The sequence below is a fragment of the Alnus glutinosa genome, chromosome 3 (assembly GCF_958979055.1).
Source record: "Alnus glutinosa chromosome 3, dhAlnGlut1.1, whole genome shotgun sequence".
NCBI lineage: Eukaryota > Viridiplantae > Streptophyta > Magnoliopsida > Fagales > Betulaceae > Alnus > Alnus glutinosa.
This window is the reverse complement of record NC_084888.1, coordinates 17756233-17775881: the sequence shown is the minus strand read 5'-3', so window position 1 is coordinate 17775881 and position 19649 is coordinate 17756233. Positions and strand designations below refer to the sequence as shown.

At 38.1% G+C, this 19649-nt stretch overlaps 1 protein-coding gene across 5 annotated transcripts; it reads right to left on the bottom strand.

Annotated features, from left to right (window-relative positions):
* Positions 1–9309: 9309 nt before the first annotated feature.
* LOC133862634 (uncharacterized) lies at positions 9310–17609 on the bottom strand. 5 transcript variants are annotated; one of them, XM_062298484.1, is made up of 5 exons: positions 17318–17609; positions 16460–16514; positions 13288–13660; positions 10845–11296; positions 9310–10703 (listed from the first exon to the last, which is right to left on the bottom strand). In XM_062298484.1, the coding sequence occupies exons 4-5, from the start codon at positions 11278–11280 to the stop codon at positions 10279–10281; spliced, it is 861 nt and encodes a 286-aa protein (XP_062154468.1). In that variant the 5' UTR covers positions 11281–11296; positions 13288–13660; positions 16460–16514; positions 17318–17609; the 3' UTR covers positions 9310–10278. The 5 variants fall into 5 exon arrangements, with proteins under 5 accessions (XP_062154468.1, XP_062154464.1, XP_062154465.1 ...); XM_062298480.1 differs by having other exon boundaries at positions 9310–11296; positions 17318–17604; XM_062298481.1 differs by lacking the exon at positions 13288–13660 and having other exon boundaries at positions 9310–11296; positions 17318–17604.
* Positions 17610–19649: the final 2040 nt, after the last annotated feature.

Sequence of the window (19649 nt, the reverse complement as noted above, 5' to 3'; positions counted from 1 at the left end):
AGGTTGTGCTGAACAATCTTGGCTAGCATGCAGTGAGGGGCAGATAAGGCACCGATCCTGATGGGGGTGGCGCGCTCCTCTACTTGTGGAACTGCGTGGAAAAACTCTCAGAGATCATCCGTAGATGGAGGCAGTACCACCTCATTGTAAGGACTCGCAGACAACTGGAGAACAGGAACTCCTACGAATTGACTGATGATCTGGGGATTAATAGTGATAATATGCCCTCCAACAGTAGACTGAAGTACCAACCCACGGTCATCATCCTGCACCACTTCGAGGTTGGCATAGAAAAGTCTAACCAGCCTAGTGTACACAACACAGGCGCAGCTGTGAAGATATCCCCAAAGATATGTCTGGATAGTGTCATGGACACTATCCAGAAGAGCCACCATAATGTCGGAACAGATCACATTCCTCTCAGCAATAACAGGTCGGTCCATGATCTTAGCTCAGAGGGCTGCTCTATCTCCCTCTGTCCTCTGGTGAACTTTGCGTTGTGGACTGCCTGCAGACATGATTCTGCTAAAGAGACCAACAAGATTTGCCAAAAAATAATCCAAAAATATTTTTGTAAGGTCATAAGGAAAAATTTGGCATTATAACGGCAGTAAAAGGAACTTGTCCAAAAAAAAAATAGAGATAGAAAGTATCACAATGTAGTCCACAATAATGCCAAACCAAATAATCCTAACATAGCAGATAGGCATAGAACAATCCCAGCATCATTCCCTAAATAATCAAAATTCTAATAGTTCAAAATAAACTGAAAAGAAAAAGGCTAGAAAAATACCTGGAATGAGAGAGTAATGTACAAAAAGACAAGAAAGGGCGAGATAATGCAAAAACTCGAGAGAAATTACTCACTAGAAGCCAAAAGAGAGATTTTTGGTGGGGTAGGGTGAAAATGCGGCAGCCAGGGGATTTATAGAGCCTGTGGGGTCCTCGTCCGGACGGCTCATTAGTCCCGTCCGGACGCACGCTGCCTCGAAAACATGCGGATAGGTCACACGCGTCTGGACGAGTAACCTTACCATCCGACCGTTGGAGTCATGCGTGTCTGGACGGACAGGAGTGTCGTCCGGCCGTCTGAGCGACACCCGTTCGGACGCAGAGAGAGGCCATCCGGACGCTTCACATTGAAAAAGCAGAAAACTGAGGAAAAATTTGCATAAATTAATTTTCCTAAAGTTAGCTGCAGAACACACATGTATAATCAACTGATAACACAATTAAATAGTATCTCAAAACTAAGCAGAGATATAAGAGAGAGTTCAGATTTCAATCAGCATAAAGATTTTCCTGCAGATAGAAAATTTAATAGACAACTCAACTCATGCAATGTGTGTGTGTGTGTGTGTGAAGACTTTTCCCATAAGGTATGACTATCACTGATATAACAAAGAGCAACTAGATTTTCTAAACAGAAGAGAAAATTAGTAAAAGATTAGTCAAAAGTCAAACCTTATTAATTACTAGGGCCTAGCCACCCTCATCTGATACACCCCCCTATGATGCAGCATCCAATTGTTTTATTTGTACCATGAAGGACAAGGTAAAATTTTACTTGCACCATGAAGGACAAGGCTTATTTCAGCACATAAGCAGTGAGTGTAAGTATATAGCACAGAAAACTGAAGAATTACTGCTTGATTCTTTTGATGCTGCAACCTAGAGAGAGTGCTAGAATTTTTGTGGTTCTAGGTTTAACTAGCATTTGGTCAATTTGGCCATCTTATCAAAAACCTCTTCTCTTGTTCAGAATTTCTAGAAACAAAAAGTCAGAGAAGGAAAAATGTACCTTTAGGGGAGTCTTGGATAGTGTACATTTTCATCGCATAAGGAAAGAAGCTATCCAGCTATTGCATATACAGGAATATCACTTGGCAGATATAGTCATAAACTCTCAATCATATCTAAGCAAAGTAGATTAACGCATAATGAATTGAGATATCAGGTGAAAACACATGCAATATCTGATATGCCAAGAAAGGAAAATTTCCTGCAATTTCTCCCCTTTTTTTAATTTTTTTTTTTTTTTTTTTAAAAATGCGATATGGAAATAACATCATATGCAAGGCACAATCGAACCTGTGAAAGCTCGATGATGCCAATACAAAAAAATAGTCGCTCGACCTGCTTTTTCTGTCTTCCCCAACAAGTACATGCAATGGTCTCTCACGAGAAATAGGGGGCAAAACAAATTGGTTCCTAGATTGCATACAAAATATAACAAGTCAAAGTCAAGCAATCAAACTTGATGCCTTAGGATTAGGAACCAAATTGAAAATTGAAATTGACTTCTAAATAAAAGACAAGTGTGTGCGCAAAGTGTCAACAAAAATAAACACAGAGAAAAGTAAAAGACACAGAGATTTTTGTTGACGAAGTGGAAACTCAATCAAGAGAAAAACCACTCCGTGGCAGCCAAACCCAGGAATTTCACTATTCAGAAGACAAAGCTAGATACAAGATAGTAACACTCACATATACCCGATGCAGTGGTCGTACCTTGCTCTCTGACGTGTAACCCAATACGAACGCTTCCCAACCAGGTCTCCTACCTGAAGGGGTCTTCAATGGAATCCTTTACCTTAGAGCCAACCCCTAAGATAGACTTCTGATGTAGCACAGCAACAGTACACTTGAAATGGCTTCAGAGGAAAAATCACGTCTTTGAGCAGTTGTGGAATTCAATACCGAATTCTTGCAGTTCTCAATGCCCAGGGGCCTCTATTTATAGGCTGGGGGCTCAAATGAGCGTCAGGTAAAATATAGCTGGACGCTGTCCGGACGGTGGTCATGGCCGTCCGGACGGACAATTGTGCGACAGGATTTTTATAAAATTTCGCTGAGAAATCTTTCCTGTTTAAGAACCGCGTCCGAACGGGATGGCACATCATCCGGACAGTCAGTAATTTCCTTATAAGGCTTCGAGTGTCCGAAACATGGGGGATGAGCGTCCAGGCGGCTGAACTTCAACACGAAATTTCCATATCTGCTATGCGCGCGTCCGGACCATGAGAGGCAGTCGTCCGGACGGTTGAAGTCGAATCGGCAATTTCCATATTAGATGCACGCAGGTCTGGACCAAGGCTGACTGACGTTCGGACGGTGATATTTGAATTGCGATTCTTGCCTTACGGAGACGCGCGTCCGGACAGCATACTACATCGTTCGGACGGTTGATCGATCTTTCCTTTATCGAAACTTGGAAAGAATTTGAGACTGGTCGTGTACCGAGAGGCGTCCGGACGGGCTGCTGAGACGTTTGGACGGATGCAAGCTGGATAGAAACTTCTCGACTCAGTGGAGGGTCCGGACGGAAATGCACATCGTTCGGACGGATGGTGCTTGGTCTGACTGGCGTTCGGACGGTATGGCACGTCATTTGGACGAATGGAACAGTGGTTGTTGTGCAAATTATAATACTCGCAAGTGCATGAATCGTTTGCAATATAGCGTTTTGCAAGTGCGAGGTCGATCCCACAGGGAATTGTGTTGCAAAAATTAATCTCTATTTAAACTAATCATATTTTAACCTAGTTCCAAATTTAGGGGTTTTTGATAAGATAAAACATAAACAAAATTAATGAAAATAAAGGGGTTTAGGGTTTTGGAATCCACACTCACCAAATCATAGCAACCTATTCTCATGCTCATCACACATATTTGAAGTTTTCACATGCAAAACTTAGGTATGCTCTACTTTGCTTCAAAAGTAGTTTAAATTTCGATGAATCCATACTTGCACAAATCACAAAAGATATCTAGTTTTAACTAAATCATCAAATGTATCCATGGAATGAAACACAACGAATATCCAACATTTTGATAAATGAAAACCCAAGCCATCAATTTAATGAAACTATTTCAAATCATCACTTGTATCCGGAAATCACAAGAGATATCCAAAAATCATCTCAAAAATCGAAGTAGAACAATGAGAAAGCAAAACCTATAAACTCAAATAGCATAAACAAGCATGGAAACTCAGTTTCTCTTCAATGGTGAGGTTTCATCCTCACCCCTAGACGAAATTTCAGCTACATATAACTAAAGAAAGCATAAATAAACAACAAGAATGCATTAAAAATCAAAGAAACTCAAAGAATTGAAGTTCTAGGTCAAAATCAACCCAAAAACCCTAAACTACAGTGAGAACGGCGCCTAGGGCGCTCCCAAGCAGCCTCCCTCCTCTCTAAAAATGAGAAAATAATGGTATTTATAGAGTTAGCTAGGGTTTCTAAAATTCCAGCTCCGCATAAATTTGATCGATCGACTTCGAGCAATTTTCGATCGATCGACTTGAGATTCGATTGATCGACCTCCCAAAAATTCTGAATTTCCAGCTTTTTATGTATTTTTACTTGAAAATTACCATTTTTCTCTTAATGTCCTGCAAAAACGTAAAAACACCAAAACTAACCAAAACATCAGAAAATAACAAAGCTAAAGGTTTAACTAATGTAAATTAAGGGGTCCAAATATGCACTTTTTGGCACTCATCAAATACCCCCAAACTTACATTTTGCTAGTCCCTTAGCAAAACAAAATGAAAAACAAAATCAAAGCATGAAACATAAGTCCTCTTTCGTGGGAGACACGATTGCATTTAGTGTATGCAACAAGTCTTTTAAACCCCTAGGACTCCCTAGTGGACGAGTGAAGTCTCGTGAGGGTTTGCCAAAAATGATACCCACAAACATTGAAACACTATGTTGTCAACAAGAAAGAATTTTTACGCAAACCATGATTCCTACGTCATTGGCATGCTTAAAAAGACAAACCCCATCATCAACATCAACAGGGGATCCAACATCAAATCACTCATAAATGGACAATTAAGACATCACATTTTCTCAAAAGTGTAGAGTGAAATTAACATGCAATCATGAGGTTTCATTTTAATCTCAAGATAAGTACCTAAAAAATCATTGGACTCCCTATCAAATGAAACAACCAAGGCAAGATATGCAAATTATTTTATTTTATATATAATTTTTTTTTTTTTTTTTTTTTGTGTAGGCTGTGCAATGCTCGGCTCCCTTAAGCTTTCTAGTTGACCAATGTAACGAGTGTTGGGCCAACATCCCTAATGGCTTAATTACTCAAGTCAAAAAGGCTACGAAGCCAAACTAGCCATACAATTAACCAAATTGAAATTCTCACCTTTTGACGCGAACACTCAATGCTTAGTGGGGCAAGAGGCCCAGTTACTCAGTGAAAAGCTCAAAATGATCTTTTTTTTTTTTTTAAAAAAAATATCTTGCAAGCCAAGGTTATTTATCAATAGGTCATCCAACAATTCTCAAAATACACAATTAAGCACAAATTCTGTTAGGGATAAAATTAACCCTAGAGACACGTGGATTCGGAAACATCTCAGGGCTGTGCCTCGGACATTTATTTCAGCTGACAAAGAAAAGACTGCCTAGGTACAAATACACCTCGGAGGTATAATGACGTCTCGGTGAAAATACATCTCGGAGGTATAACAACGTCTCGGTCTTGACACTCCAGGTCACGGTACGTAGTACATCCCGAGGTCTCCTAATCAGCGAGCACATCTCGGGTATTTGTGTCTCGAAGTAACATCGCCTCGGAGGCGACATCAAGTCGGTACAATACATCTCGGCTTTTTATAACTCCGTTATGGTGCGGCGACATCCCGAGATCTCCAAGGCAGAGCGGACATGTCTCGGACATCATTATCTCGGGGTCTGGTTGAAGAAATAATTAGTTCCAAAGACATGTGGTTCTAAGCTTCTCCACCTATGTGCTGCACTCCTCCCAAACAGCTGGCAGCACCTGCAAAAGGAAGAAACTCTGCTGGACAGCAACATCAAGACAGCATGGGCGACACCTTCCTCCATCCCAGGCAGCACTTCCTCCAAGCTTCTTGGACAATGCATACACTCAATAAAATAATCCCACTCAATCATAAAATAACCGTCCACTCACTCCTTCCAAGACCATGCACTTCTCGACCAACTTCATTCCACTCATTATCATCCCCACTCATCATTAAATAATCTCCAATCACTCTCTCCACTCGAGGACACAACAAAAACAAATGTTAAAGAAATAGAAGGTGGCAGACATGGGAAGATGGACGCTTCAAACAGAATAAATTAAGCCAGAATTCGAGCTCCTGGGAAAACGAGGCATGAAGAATTGGAAGGAGGCAGCAAGTATAGTAAGGCCAGGAGCCCGGCCTATAAATAGAGATCATCGCACCAGATGCAAGATATATAGAAAGAGATATAGAAAAACAAAGGCACAAAGAGGGGAAAGTAGAGAAACTTAAGAGAGGGAAATCTGGGTGTATCGGGGCTTAGGGCTACGAGTGATTTTTCTCTTGTAACTACTTAATAGTGAATTTTCTCTACGCCTCCTACAGTGGATGTACCTCGGTTTGAGGGAACCACTTAAATCCTTGTGTCATCCTCTCCCCTATCTTCTCAATTTTTTCATTTCAATCAGGCCTTAGGAAATAAGACTAATTTCCTGAGATAGCGAATCATCAGACGACACGTCACCATACCGGAAACTGTACCAACAAATTCATACCCCACAAATTACATGCTAATGTGCTCGTGATAATTCAACTCAAACAAGTGAAGTCTCCCTAGCCCAAAAATAAGTCAAAAGACTCAAATTTCTAATGACATGATGTGTTCAAAACTTTAAACAAGCCAATGAAATGCAAACCACAGTTACTGTTTAACTTAAACTTGACAACAAATTTTTTTTTTTTTTTTTTTAGGAACAAAAAGACAACTAAAAATAACTAAACAAACAGAAAAAATAAATAAACAAACAAATAGACAGAGTGTTTTTCCATACCCCCAAACTTGAATTACACATTGTCCTCAATGTGCAGTGTAGAAATACATTACCAGAAGTAAGGAAACATCAAGGTGTGAAAAAGGTCAAGGCGTCCCCCAAACTTAAACACTAAACACCTGTCAACAAAACTAACGGCAACATTTTCTCATAGAAACAAACTTCAAAGGGTTAATTGCTATCAAAAACAAAAATAAAATAACAAGAAATGAAATGAAAAATGAAAGAAATTAAATGTACATAAAGTAAAAAGGGAAAAGAAAATTGACAGCGCCTTCCCCGATCATGTGGATGTCCAACCAATCCCTTCCACCCTTTCTTCTTTAGAATTTGATATCCCTTTGGTGGAATGTTTCGCCATCTCATGTAGCCCACTTGCTTGATTCGAAGGATCTTCTTAGGACGATGGTTCCTAGATTTGCGCGGTTGTGTGCATAGATCCTTGACAGTTTTGGCATAAGATGGCTCTTTGAGACATTTAAGAATTGAAACTTGGGGCTCATGAAATGTCTTAAGAGGGATGGTGATGAAGGAATGAGCTTCAATACTCATTTTCTTGTCGTTGGACTGCTTTGGATTAGACGGGGGCGCTGCTTGCTCTAGGTGCTCATCTTTTTCTTCCTCATGGTTGCTATCCACAATTTCCTCACTCTCAAATATGGTGATGGTGGGGACATGCTCATGATAAGAATTGCTGAAATCATCCTCATCAATCATGTAGTGCCCTGTAGCCATCAGCAGACTTTGAAACTCTTCTTCCTCTCTTCTTATGACTTCAGCAACCAGATATTCAAACTGTCCTTCTATCCTGGCAATCGCCTGACTGTTTTCCATAACAGCATTCTTCACGTCACTAATAGCTTGGCCTGTGAGCTCCATGAAGACCTTGAGAGTGTCTTCCAAAGTGGACTGTGAAGAAGAAGCTAGATAATTGTAGGATGAAGGATAGGAAGATTGGTTGTTGAACTGCGGATAATCAAGATGGTGCAGTTATTGAAACTGGGGAGCACAATTTCCAATGGCTTGAGCTTGCCACCAGAAATCAGGATGGTTGCTCCAGTCCGAGTTGTAAAAATTGGAATTTGAATCAAACTCAGGGCTGGAGAAATTGGTGTTCATTTGCTCACAAGTAAGATTACAGAATTGTCCCCAAGATGGACAATTACTAGCACTATGATAAGGATCAGAGCAATATGAACATGGTTCATGTGGGTAGAAATTGTGAGGGTAGTTGGTTGGAGCGGGTGTCCTACCACTAGGCGAAGCATTTTGTGCAGAAAAATCACTATAAATTTCAAAATAAGAATCCATGCTTCACTTGCACCCTCTAGCATGCAAATATCCCACAAAAGAACTAAACAAAGTTTTTTTTTTTTTTTTTTTGAAAATTAAAATAAACTAACAAAGAAAAACAAACAATAAAATAAGGTAAACAGAAACAAAATATTAACAAAATAAACCAGAAACAGTACTAAAAAAAGAAAAACTAATATAGGTTCTGATTGCTGCCTGCTGTAGAAATTTCGCTCGATTGAATTTAAGTTCGATCGATCGAATTTATTCTCGATCGATCGAATTTATTTTCGATTGATCTACTTTACAAGGCACTCGAAAAATGCAGCAGCTATAGAAACAGAACCAGAAAAATAAACAACAAATTTTTTTTTTAGATCATCAAACAGAAACAAACAGCAAATATACAAAACAAAAATCTACCTAAACTAGTAGAAAAATAAAATCAATTCAAACAAAAATCAATTTCCACAAACTACACAATTCCACGGCAACGGCGCCAAAAACTTGTTGTGCAAATTATAATACTCGCAAGTGCACGAATCGTTTGTAATATAGCGTTTTGCAAGTGCGAGGTCGATCCCATAGCGAATTGTGTTGCAAAAATTAATCTCTATTCAAACTAATCATATTTTAACCTAGTTCCAAATTTAGGGTTTTTGATAAGATAAAACATAAACAAAATTAATGAAAATAAATGGGTCTAGGGTTTTGGAATCCACACTCACCAAATCATAGCAACCTATTCTCATGCTCATCACACATATTTGAAGTTTTCACATGCAAAACTTAGGTATGCTCTACTTTGCTTCAAAAGTAGTTTAAATCATTCGATGAATCCATTCTTGCACAAATCATAAAAGATATCTAGTTTTGACTAAATCATCAAATGTATCCATGGAATGAAACACAACGAATATCCAACATTTTGATAAATGAAAACCCAAGCCATCAATTTAATGAAACTATTTCAAATCATCACTTGTATCCAGAAATCACAAGAGATATCCAAAAATCATCTCAAAAATCGAAGTAGAACAATGAGAAATCAAAACCCATAAACTCAAATAGCATAAACAAGCATGGAAACTCAGTTTCTCTTCAATGGTGAGGTTTTATCCTCACCCCTAGATGAAATTTCAGCTACACATAACTAAAGAAAGCATAAATAAATAACAAGAATGCATTAAAAATCAAAGAAACTTACAAAGAATTGAAGTTTTAGGTCAAAATCAACCCAAAAACCTTAAACTACAGTGAGAACGGGGCCTAGGGCGCTCCCAAGCGGCATCCCTCCTCTCTAAAAATGAGAAAAGAATGGTATTTATAGAGTTAGCTAGGGTTTCTAAAATTCCAGCTCCGCATAAATTCGATCAATCGATCGACTTCAAGCAATTTTCGATCGATCGACTTCCCAGAAATTCTGAATTTCCAGCTTTTTATGTATTTTCACTTGAAAATTACCATTTTTCTCTTAATGTCTTGCAAAAACGCAAAAACATCAAAACTAACCAAAACATTAGAAAATAACAAAGCTAAAGGTTTAACTAATGTAAATTAAGGGGTCCAAATATACACTTTTTGGCACTCATCAGTGGTCAAATGTGCGTCCGGACGGGATGGCTCGATCGTCCGGACGGCTGACAGGGAACCGAAATCTTCGATGCCTAGTCTTCTGATAGTGCTCTGAAAGTGGAATCCCTGTTTACAGCATCTTTACACATACAAGTGATTTTGTCCAAACACAGAATGAGGCCAAAATACTAACAAACTCCCCGTTTGGCCATTCTGGGACAAAAATCTCTTGACCGGTTTGGAAATACATTCCCAGTCCAAACAAAAATTACTCCCCCTTTTTTGTCACAAAGGGACAAAGAGTAAAACAGAGTAATAAAAACCAACTGTAATAAAAATTACTCCCCCTAACGGTCTCAGAAGGACCCAGGAAACAGAGTAATATAAGTCAAACAGTTTAACATATGTCAAAAAGTCTTAAACAAAAAGACAACAAAACAAAAACAAGAGGGAATCAAACATCCTCAGGCAGGGGTATAGTCTTGTCTGCATCATCCTCATCATCACTGCTACTAGGATGATGAAACTTCAGGCACTTCTGAAGGTCTAGCTAGTTTTGCTCTACATGCAGGTTGTAGAGTGCATCTCCTGCTGCATGGAGGACATAGTCACCTGTATACTGCTCATCCCCCCCTGAATGGCAGCAAGGGCCTCCATGATCTGGGAATAGTTGACCTCCGGCTCAGAGGACGGGATGGTCTGGGAGAATGAAGCCATCTTTGGAAATCCAACCGGCATGGTAGCAGCTATGGGCACCTCATCATCGGAGTCATCTCTCCGCAGCTGCGCATTGGACTTCATCAGTGTCTGCTTGCTGATGGGCTGTTGGATCTTCATCTTCGGTTCGACAGTGACATTGACTCCCGACTGAAGGATAATCTGAGTGAGTAGGTAGCCAAACGGGAGACCGACATTTCCCTCATCACGGGCCTCCATCATAACACCCAGAATATGCTTGCACAGGCAGAAAGGCAAGTGAAGGTGGACTGCATAGACAAACTGGGCCCGTTTTAGGATCAGATCACTGCACCGAGCAGCAGGCCAGATGTTCTGCTGAATGATCTTGGCCAGCATACGGTGGGAGGGAGACAAGGCACCAATCCTGATGGAGGTAGAGCGCTCCTCACCTTGGGGAATGGCATGGAAGAATTCTCTGAGATCATCCAGGGAAGGAGGAAGCACCACCTCATTGTATGGGCTGGCCGAAATCTCGAGCACTGGGACTCGGATGATGTGACTGATGACCTGAGGATCAATAGTGATGATATCGCTTGCAACGGTGGACTGAAGCACCAATCCACGATCATTGTTCTGCACCACTTCCAGGTTGGCGTAGAAGAGCTTGACCAGTCTGGTGTACACCACACATGCACAGCTATGGAGATATCCCCAATTGTATGTCTGGATAATGGCATGAATGCTGTCCAGCGGTGGCACCATGATATTAGACCGAATGACGTTTCGCTCAGCAATGACTGTGTGGTCCATAGTCTTGGCCTGGATTGCAGCCCTATCTTCCACAGTCTTCTGACAGACCCTGCATGGTGGACTGCCTGCAGACATGATTCTGCACAGAAAACTAACAAGATTTGCAACAAAAATCCAAAATGATAGTCTTGTTAGGTCATCAAAAAAAAAATATTGGGCAGAATAAAAGCAGTAAAAGGACTTTTACAAAAATATAGGCAGAGTGTATCACAATTTTAGTCCTAAAAACATCATCACAAATAGGGGTGTAAACGAGCTGAGCTACTCGTGAGCTTACTCGGGATCGGCTCGAATAAACTCGACTCGTGCTCGAATCGATTATTAAATGAGCTATTCGTGAACACGAAAATCAAACTCGATTATTAAACAATGCAAACTCGTATAAACTCGGCTCGACTCGATTAAAGCTCGTGAACCCGCTCGTATAAGGATCGACTCGTTTATTAAGGCTCGACTCGTGTATATATATATATATATATGTTAAAAATAAGTTTTAATTTGTTAATATATAACTTATTTGTACAATATACTATATATAAGCATGAATTAAGTAACAAATAAAAATAGTCAATAAATATTAATTGGTTATAATTATTTGGTTGTATCAATATGTATATAAAATAGTAAAAGTGAATAATATTAATACTTAATTGTTAATCATATAATCATATGATATAATGACAATTCAGATACTTAATCATATAATTCATATTATATTATTTATGTAATATAATATGACTATATGATCATATAATAATATAACATTGTGGCATATAACATGTAATTATTGATTCACTATATTCAATGTTATAACTATTAAGTATTATTATTAGATACTTATGAATCATTACATCACCGTTATCACGTGATTCAAAATCTAAGATCATATGAGCATACAAATAAAATGATTAAGTATTTAGATACTTAGATACACTGATTAAGTATGATGTAAGATTTTAAGTATCTAATAATTATTAATAATACTTAGAGTCTTAGATACAATGATTAAGTATATAGATTATATACATAAGTATGAATTCATATTAATTATACGAATTATAATAACATTTTTTAAACTTAATCATATTATTCATATTTAATGACAATGTAATTCATATAATCCTAAATTAAGTTATTAGGATTGGTCGATTGGTTCAATTGGAATTACTAATGTGTTAATTATGATAATAATTTAGGTGTTATCATTAGAATTTAGATCATATGATTTAACATTGTGCATTTGTGCTACATAACCATTAGATATGAATCATATGATCTAAGAATTATCATTAGACTTTTAAAAAAAGAAGAAGGTATTATTATCATTTGATATATAGAACCATATGAAAATATAATAATTATAATTATTAATGTTTTAACTTAATATTTATATTGACTATTGTTACATTTTATTTTATTTTTTATTTTTTATAATTAAAGGACATAAATTTCCTACAAACCAGTAGGTATGAAATTTAATACAACTCACATATAAGATTAACATGTGTCCCTTTCTCACATGTTTTAATAACAAGTGCTTCTTGTAAGAATTCAATGTCTCACATGACCTGACACATAAGACAACTTATTAGACTCGATCTTAATGTGGTTAATTAATCTTCTTTTATTAATTGTTGGTTAATGGTTAATTAATACACCTTAATAAAGTGTTGGTTAATTAACTACGAGAAGTTAATGTTTCTTATTAATTAATTCTAACTTTGATGGAAAGTAGAATTAATGGTAATAAAAGAACAAATGTTAAACTCGTATAAACTCGGCTCGACTCGACTTGACTTAATTGTTACCGCTCGAACTCGGCTCGAGCTCGTGATGAATAAGCTCGAGATCGGCTCGGGCTCGTGATGAATGAGCTCGAGCTCGTAATGAATGAGCTCGAGCTCGGTTCTGGCTCGCTCGAGCTCGGCACTGGCTCGCTCGAGCTCGGCTCATTTACACCCCTAATCACAAATAATCCCAATATAGTAGATATGCATCACATAATTTCAACCTCATTCCGAAATTAAATCTCTAACAGTTTAAAATAAATAAACTGAAAAAAGAAAGAGACTAGAAAAATACCTCGAATGGAGTGAGAATGCAACAAAAGACAAGTAGAGATGAAATTACTCCAAAACACCAAAAACTATCACTCACAAACTGCCAAAGAGGAGATTTAGTGGGGTCTGGAGGAGAGAGCGGCGATTCTGGGGTGTATATAGCCTCTGTGGGGTCCCCGTTCGGACAGTGCAGTTACTTCGTCCGGACGCGCGCTGCATTGGGAACATGCGGACAGGTCGCGTGCGTCCGGACGGTTTTACTAACCGTTCGCCCAGTGGTTGCCGCGCGCGTCCGGACACAAGCAGGTCCCGTCCGGACGATTGGGCTCCATTCCCATCCGGAATCCAAGAGAGTACCGTCCGGATGCCAATAGAGACCGTCCGGACGCTCCACACTGAAACAACAGAAAATTGAGGAAAATACACAGAAATCAAATTTTTCCAAGTCAGTTTCAGAACACGCATGTATAAACCACTGATAACACAATCAGAGAGCATCTCAATACTAAGCAGAGATAGAAAAGAGAGTTGAGAAATCAATCAGCATAAATAAGTTCCTACACATGCAAAATTCAACTAGCCAACTCAACTCATGCATTGCGTGTGTGTGTGAAGACAGAAACCATCAAGGTAAGACTTTCAATGACATGACAGAAAGTAACCAAATTTTCTAGACAAGAGAGAAAGTAAATGGAAGATAAGCCAAAAGTCAAACCTTATAACTTACTAGAGCCTAGCCACCCTCATCTGATACACTCCCCCTGAGATGCAGCACCTAAATGATTTACTTGTACCATGATGGACAACGTAAATGTTTTACTTGCACGTAGAGGGCAAGGCACAAAGCAACTGTAGCACATAAGCAGTGAATATACACTTAAAAACATAGAAATCATATGATTAACTGCTTGTTTCTTACGATGCTGCAAACTAAAGGGAATGCTAAAGTTTATAGGTGCTAGGTTCAACTAGCATGTGTTCAATTTGGTCATCTTATCAAAAACTTCTTCTCTTATCCAGAATTTCTAGAAACAAAAAGTCAGAGAAGGAAATATGTACCTTATTAGAGAGCTGTGGATAGTGCACATTTTTCATCGCATGAGAAAAAAAGCTATCCAAATTTTTGCATATACAGGAAAACACTTGGCAAATTATAGTCAGAAACTCTCAATTCTATCTAAGCAAAGTCAATTAATACCCAAAGAATTGAGATATCAGGAGAAAATACATGCAATTATCTGATAAGCCAAGGAAAAAATTATCTTGTAAATTCTCCCCAATTTATTTATTTTTTATTATTATTAAAAAAAAATGCAATATGGAAAAACATCATATGCAAGGCAAGATCCTGATGATGCCAGTACAGAAAAATAGTCCCTCGACTTGCTTTTTCTGTCTTCCCCAATAAAGACCTGTAAAGATCTCCAAACAAAATATAGAGGGCAAAAGCAAAGTACCACTTGTGACGACCCATTTTTTTTTTTTTTTTTGAAAACATACAATGAGTCATCACAGTGGCACGATTACAAGTCGCTCAGCCAACATACGGTACATATTCCATAACATGTACTTGATAATTAGAGTTACATCTACGCAGCGGATAACACATAATAACATTATTAGCATAGCGGAAGGTACATCTATAGACAACAGTTAAATACAACAAAGAGCCATTAATATGTCTATCTATTTAAGACTTCTATATAGCTATTAAATATGTACTAAAAGTTTGGCTCATAAATACAATTGTCACATGCGACACGAGCCATAAACAAAATCTACTAAAAGGCGGACAACCCATGATCCAACCATTATAACGGTCGCGTCGGGCTTCAATCATAACATCCCAAGTACTATGCTACGACGTCTTTCATTAGATCCATTGAACTTGCAGTCAAAACATCAGAGTCTATACGGTTGTGGGTTAACCACATCCGTACAGGTGAAAGTATGAGTTCACCACCTCAGTAGTATAAGACTCACTAAGTATACAACATACACCAACATAAACGTATTTAGGGTTCAACAGCGTTATTCACAAATTATTAAGTTCACATAACAACACATTATCAAATACAAGTCATGTTGTTCATCACACATATATTATCACGGTTTCCACTAACAATATTCCACGCATCTCACTAGTGCTAGCACTTCAATGCTTGACTTGCCATCACCACCGCCCGTAAAGCTACGATCCGTAGGGCACACGCCTCACGTGAGCTAGCACTTCAATGCTAGGCTTACCACATATCTCACTAGTACTAGCACTTCAATGCTAGGCTTACCATCAATACCGCCCGTAAAACTACGACCCGCAAGGCACACATCTCACGTGAACTAGCACTTCAATGCTAGGCTTACCATCAGCACCGCCCGTAAAGCTACGACCCGTAGGGCACACATCTCACGTGAGCTAGCACTTCAATGCTAGGCTTACCACATATCTCACAAGTGCTAGCACTTCAATGCTAGGCTTACCACACCTCTCAGCCAAGAGCTGCTACTCTCTGGCCTACCACTCATCTCAGCCAAGAGCTACCACACTATGGCCTACCACTGTGCCAGATACTACAACACTGGGCTTACCATCTATCAACTACCAGGTTCTCATAATACCAAAGCATCCACACTATATACATATCATCACATGTGTATTCCCAAACATCTTTCTTTCAACACATACCACATTCATTTTTATCAACAATTCCATAACCATCAATAAATTCCAATTTCAACAACATCCATTTATCATCACAATTCTCAATCCAAATATATCATAACTCATTCACATATATTTTTACCAACGATTCCATAACCATTAATACATTCCAATTTCAACATCCATTTATCATCACAATTCTTAATCCAAATATATCATAACTCATTCTCATATATTTTTACCAAGAATTCTATAACCATCAATACATTCCAATTTCAACAACATCCATTTATTATCACAATTCTTAATCCAAATATATCACAACCCATTCACATATATTTTTACCAACACTTCCATAGCTATAAATACATTAAAATTTCAACATCAATTTATCATCACAATTCTCAATCCAAATATATCACCACTCATTCACATATATTTTCACCAACAATTCCATAACAATAAATACAACCAAATATTGTCAAAATGTAAATCTAAATTCCTAGGGTTCCTCAGTGAGTAGAATACTCACCTGGTTGCGCGGATATCAAGCTTAGGTCTCCTAGACGCCACCTTGCAATGTATCACTGTGGAATAACACATTGCACTATTTAACACTTTAAATAATTAATACCATAATTAGCACTTGAATCGCTCAAGGTTAAACCGTTGGAAAGCCCCTAATATTTTTAAGGGTCCCAATTACACACCCGTAAACGTTATTTACTAATTTTAATCACAACACCTCTAACCCAAAACACTTGTTTAAGATTAGACACTAAAATTACATACAAACACTAATTAAAGCTAAATAACACTAACCCAAAAATATTTACTAAGGGTTAGATATTAAAATTATTATTTAATTATTTACTTATAATATTAATTACTAACTCACAATTATTTTCACTAACATTTTTATGCTAACATTAACTCTAAAATTACATTCATTAATCTTTTTACAATAATTACTAACTTAATTACTAATTAATTTACTTAAATCATTAACACATTTAAAATAACATTAACCCATAAGAAAATCTTAGGATTAACTTCACAAAAACTATTTAAACTAAATACCAATAATTATTTATTTTTCCTAATATTAGAACCTAACCCATAAATACTTATTTTTACAAAACTCATAGCTAATTTGGAATTAATCATCAATATAACCACAATTAATCCACAAATAAACAATCTAGGTTTCAATTACTTAAAACCCCTAAATTAATTTAACCCATCAAATTAAGGTTTTCAATCTTAACCCATAATTTATAAATCACTACCCAAACACAATATTATTAACCCATAGCATTTACTAAAGGTTAATCACATAAAAATTCAACTAAAATTAAATACCCAAAAGTTAGAGTTCGAGGAAACTCACCAAAAATTCCACCAAATGTAAATTCAACACTTGGAGAGTGTTTAGCAAGCTCCACACAACAAATCCTCAAACCAATCGGTAGAAACGTAGATCGGACTTCGTAGATCACGTTACCGAAATCGGATTTAAGTTTGAACGGTTGGATCTTCGTAGATCATGATTTTTGTATGAAAAATCATAAGAGAAAAACCCTTCCCTTCCTATTTCTTTTTCTCTCGGGTCAGATGACCCATTCCCATTTTTATTTTTATTTTTTTTTCTTTTAAACAGCAGAGGCCGTGCGCCTCTACTTTTGGAAAGGCCATTTGGCCTTTCCTTTAATTGAGAAGGGAGGTGCACGTGCACCTCTCTTCTTTCTTTCTTTCTTTTTTTTTTTTGTTATTTTGTTATTTTTATTTTCTTTTACTTTTACTTTTTGACTTTTCTCTTTTTTTTTTTCCTTTTTTTTTTCTCTCTCTTTCTGATTGTTCTTTTCTAATTTTATTTTATTTTATTTCATTTTCTATTTTATTTATTTTAGTTATATTATTTCTATCATCTTTTATTTATTTGCATTTCCCTATTTCCTTTCTCTTCTATTTCTTTTCTATGGACTTTAAAATTGTTCTTTTGCATTTTTAATAGCACTAAATTTCTTTAATCAATTAATTACTCAAATTTTATATTTTAATTATTAAATAATGTCCCGGACATTACACCACTGGTTCCTAGATTGCAAATATAACAACAAAATAAGCAATCAAACCTGATGCCATAGGATTAGGAACCAAATCCTAGGCATGAACACCCGAACCTGCTAAGTGCGTCTGTTCCCCCTCATGGAGTGACGGTCCTTCTTGATCCAAGCCTGCCTTCTTGTGGGTGGTTACTGGTATGATGTCAACATCCACTCCATCATATTCTGCATCCAGATAGGTGGCTCATTGTGGTGTTGATCTGCTTCCACCTTCTGTGGCCTTCTAAGGTGCTTGGCCGGTGCAAACCGTTGCTGAGGCCACTGATGCTGAGATGCCTGGACCCAAGGAGCATGAGACCAAGGTGCTTGATTAGTTTGATGCCTTGGTGCTTGTCTCCATGGTGCTTGATAAGGTGCTTGATGCCATGGAGTTTGATGCTGGGCCGCAGGTCTAGTGCCATAATGAGCTTGTCTGGGCACTTCTTTCTTGGCTTTGGACTTTTGTGCTTTCAGGAGGGAGCACTGAGGACGAACATGCCCACTTAAACCGCAGTGGTGGCATATAGGAGGTCTTCTGATGGAATGAGGCTCCTGAGTGCCTGGAACGTCATCGTTGACCTTGTCCTTCCCTTTATCTTCAACAGTGGGAGGAATCTCTGAGACTGTAGGCTTCACGAACATAGTCTTTGAGGAAGAAGGAGCATCAGAAGAGGAAGCTACATACCCGAGACCAGTCTTGTCAGTTGGGCTCTTTTGGATAGACAGCATACGAGTCAACTTTTCATCAGGACTCTCTCTAGTTGGAGCTGTGTCTCTAGTAGCTTTTCCTCGAGCTCTTGTACTCTAAGCAGGAATGAACTCTTTTCAGTTTGCAGGGTGTTCAAATCATAGAGGTGCTACTTACGACCTTCCCTCAGCTTCTCATACTCTAAATAGAGTGTCTTGTAGGCTTCCTTGAGCTCTACCTCATTATCACTATGCTCTGAGTAATACGAGTCTTCTTTTTCAACATGTGGGGCTACAAAGGCCAGAAATTTTTCAGACTCTGGAGCGTTTTCTTCTGACTCATCACTGAGAGTCACGTTGTATGCCTTCCCCTTGCCCTTCTTAAGATTCCCACAGTCAGCCCGGATATGCCCAAAGCCTGAGCATTCAAAACATTGGGGGTCCTCTGGGGTCTTTCTTCTCTTCTTCCTCAGGTTCAGCTTCTCTGGGAGGTTTCTTTACTCTTTCAGAAAACTTCTTTTTGAACCGATCATCTTTCATTAGTCTTCTGAAATTCTTGGCTAACATAGCCACATCTTTTTCTTCATCTTCAGAGTCATCTTCAGATGAGGCTTCTACCTTCTTGTTGGAAGCCTTTAGGGCAATGGTCTTCAACTTCTTGACCGGGGGTAGAGACAGCTCATATGTTTGAAGAGATCCTACCAGCTCTTCAATCTTCATTTCCTCAAGATCCTTGCTTTCCTCAATGGTGGTCACCTTGATCCTGAGGCAAAGATCTTATAATTTTTCGGATGAGTTTTACATCCGAGATAGGTTTCCCAAGACTCACCATGGAGTTCCTCAGGTCACTCATCTTGGAGTAAAACTTTCCAAAAGTCTCTTCTTCTAACATCTTAATTTCTTCAAATCTCGAAATCAACATTTGAAGTT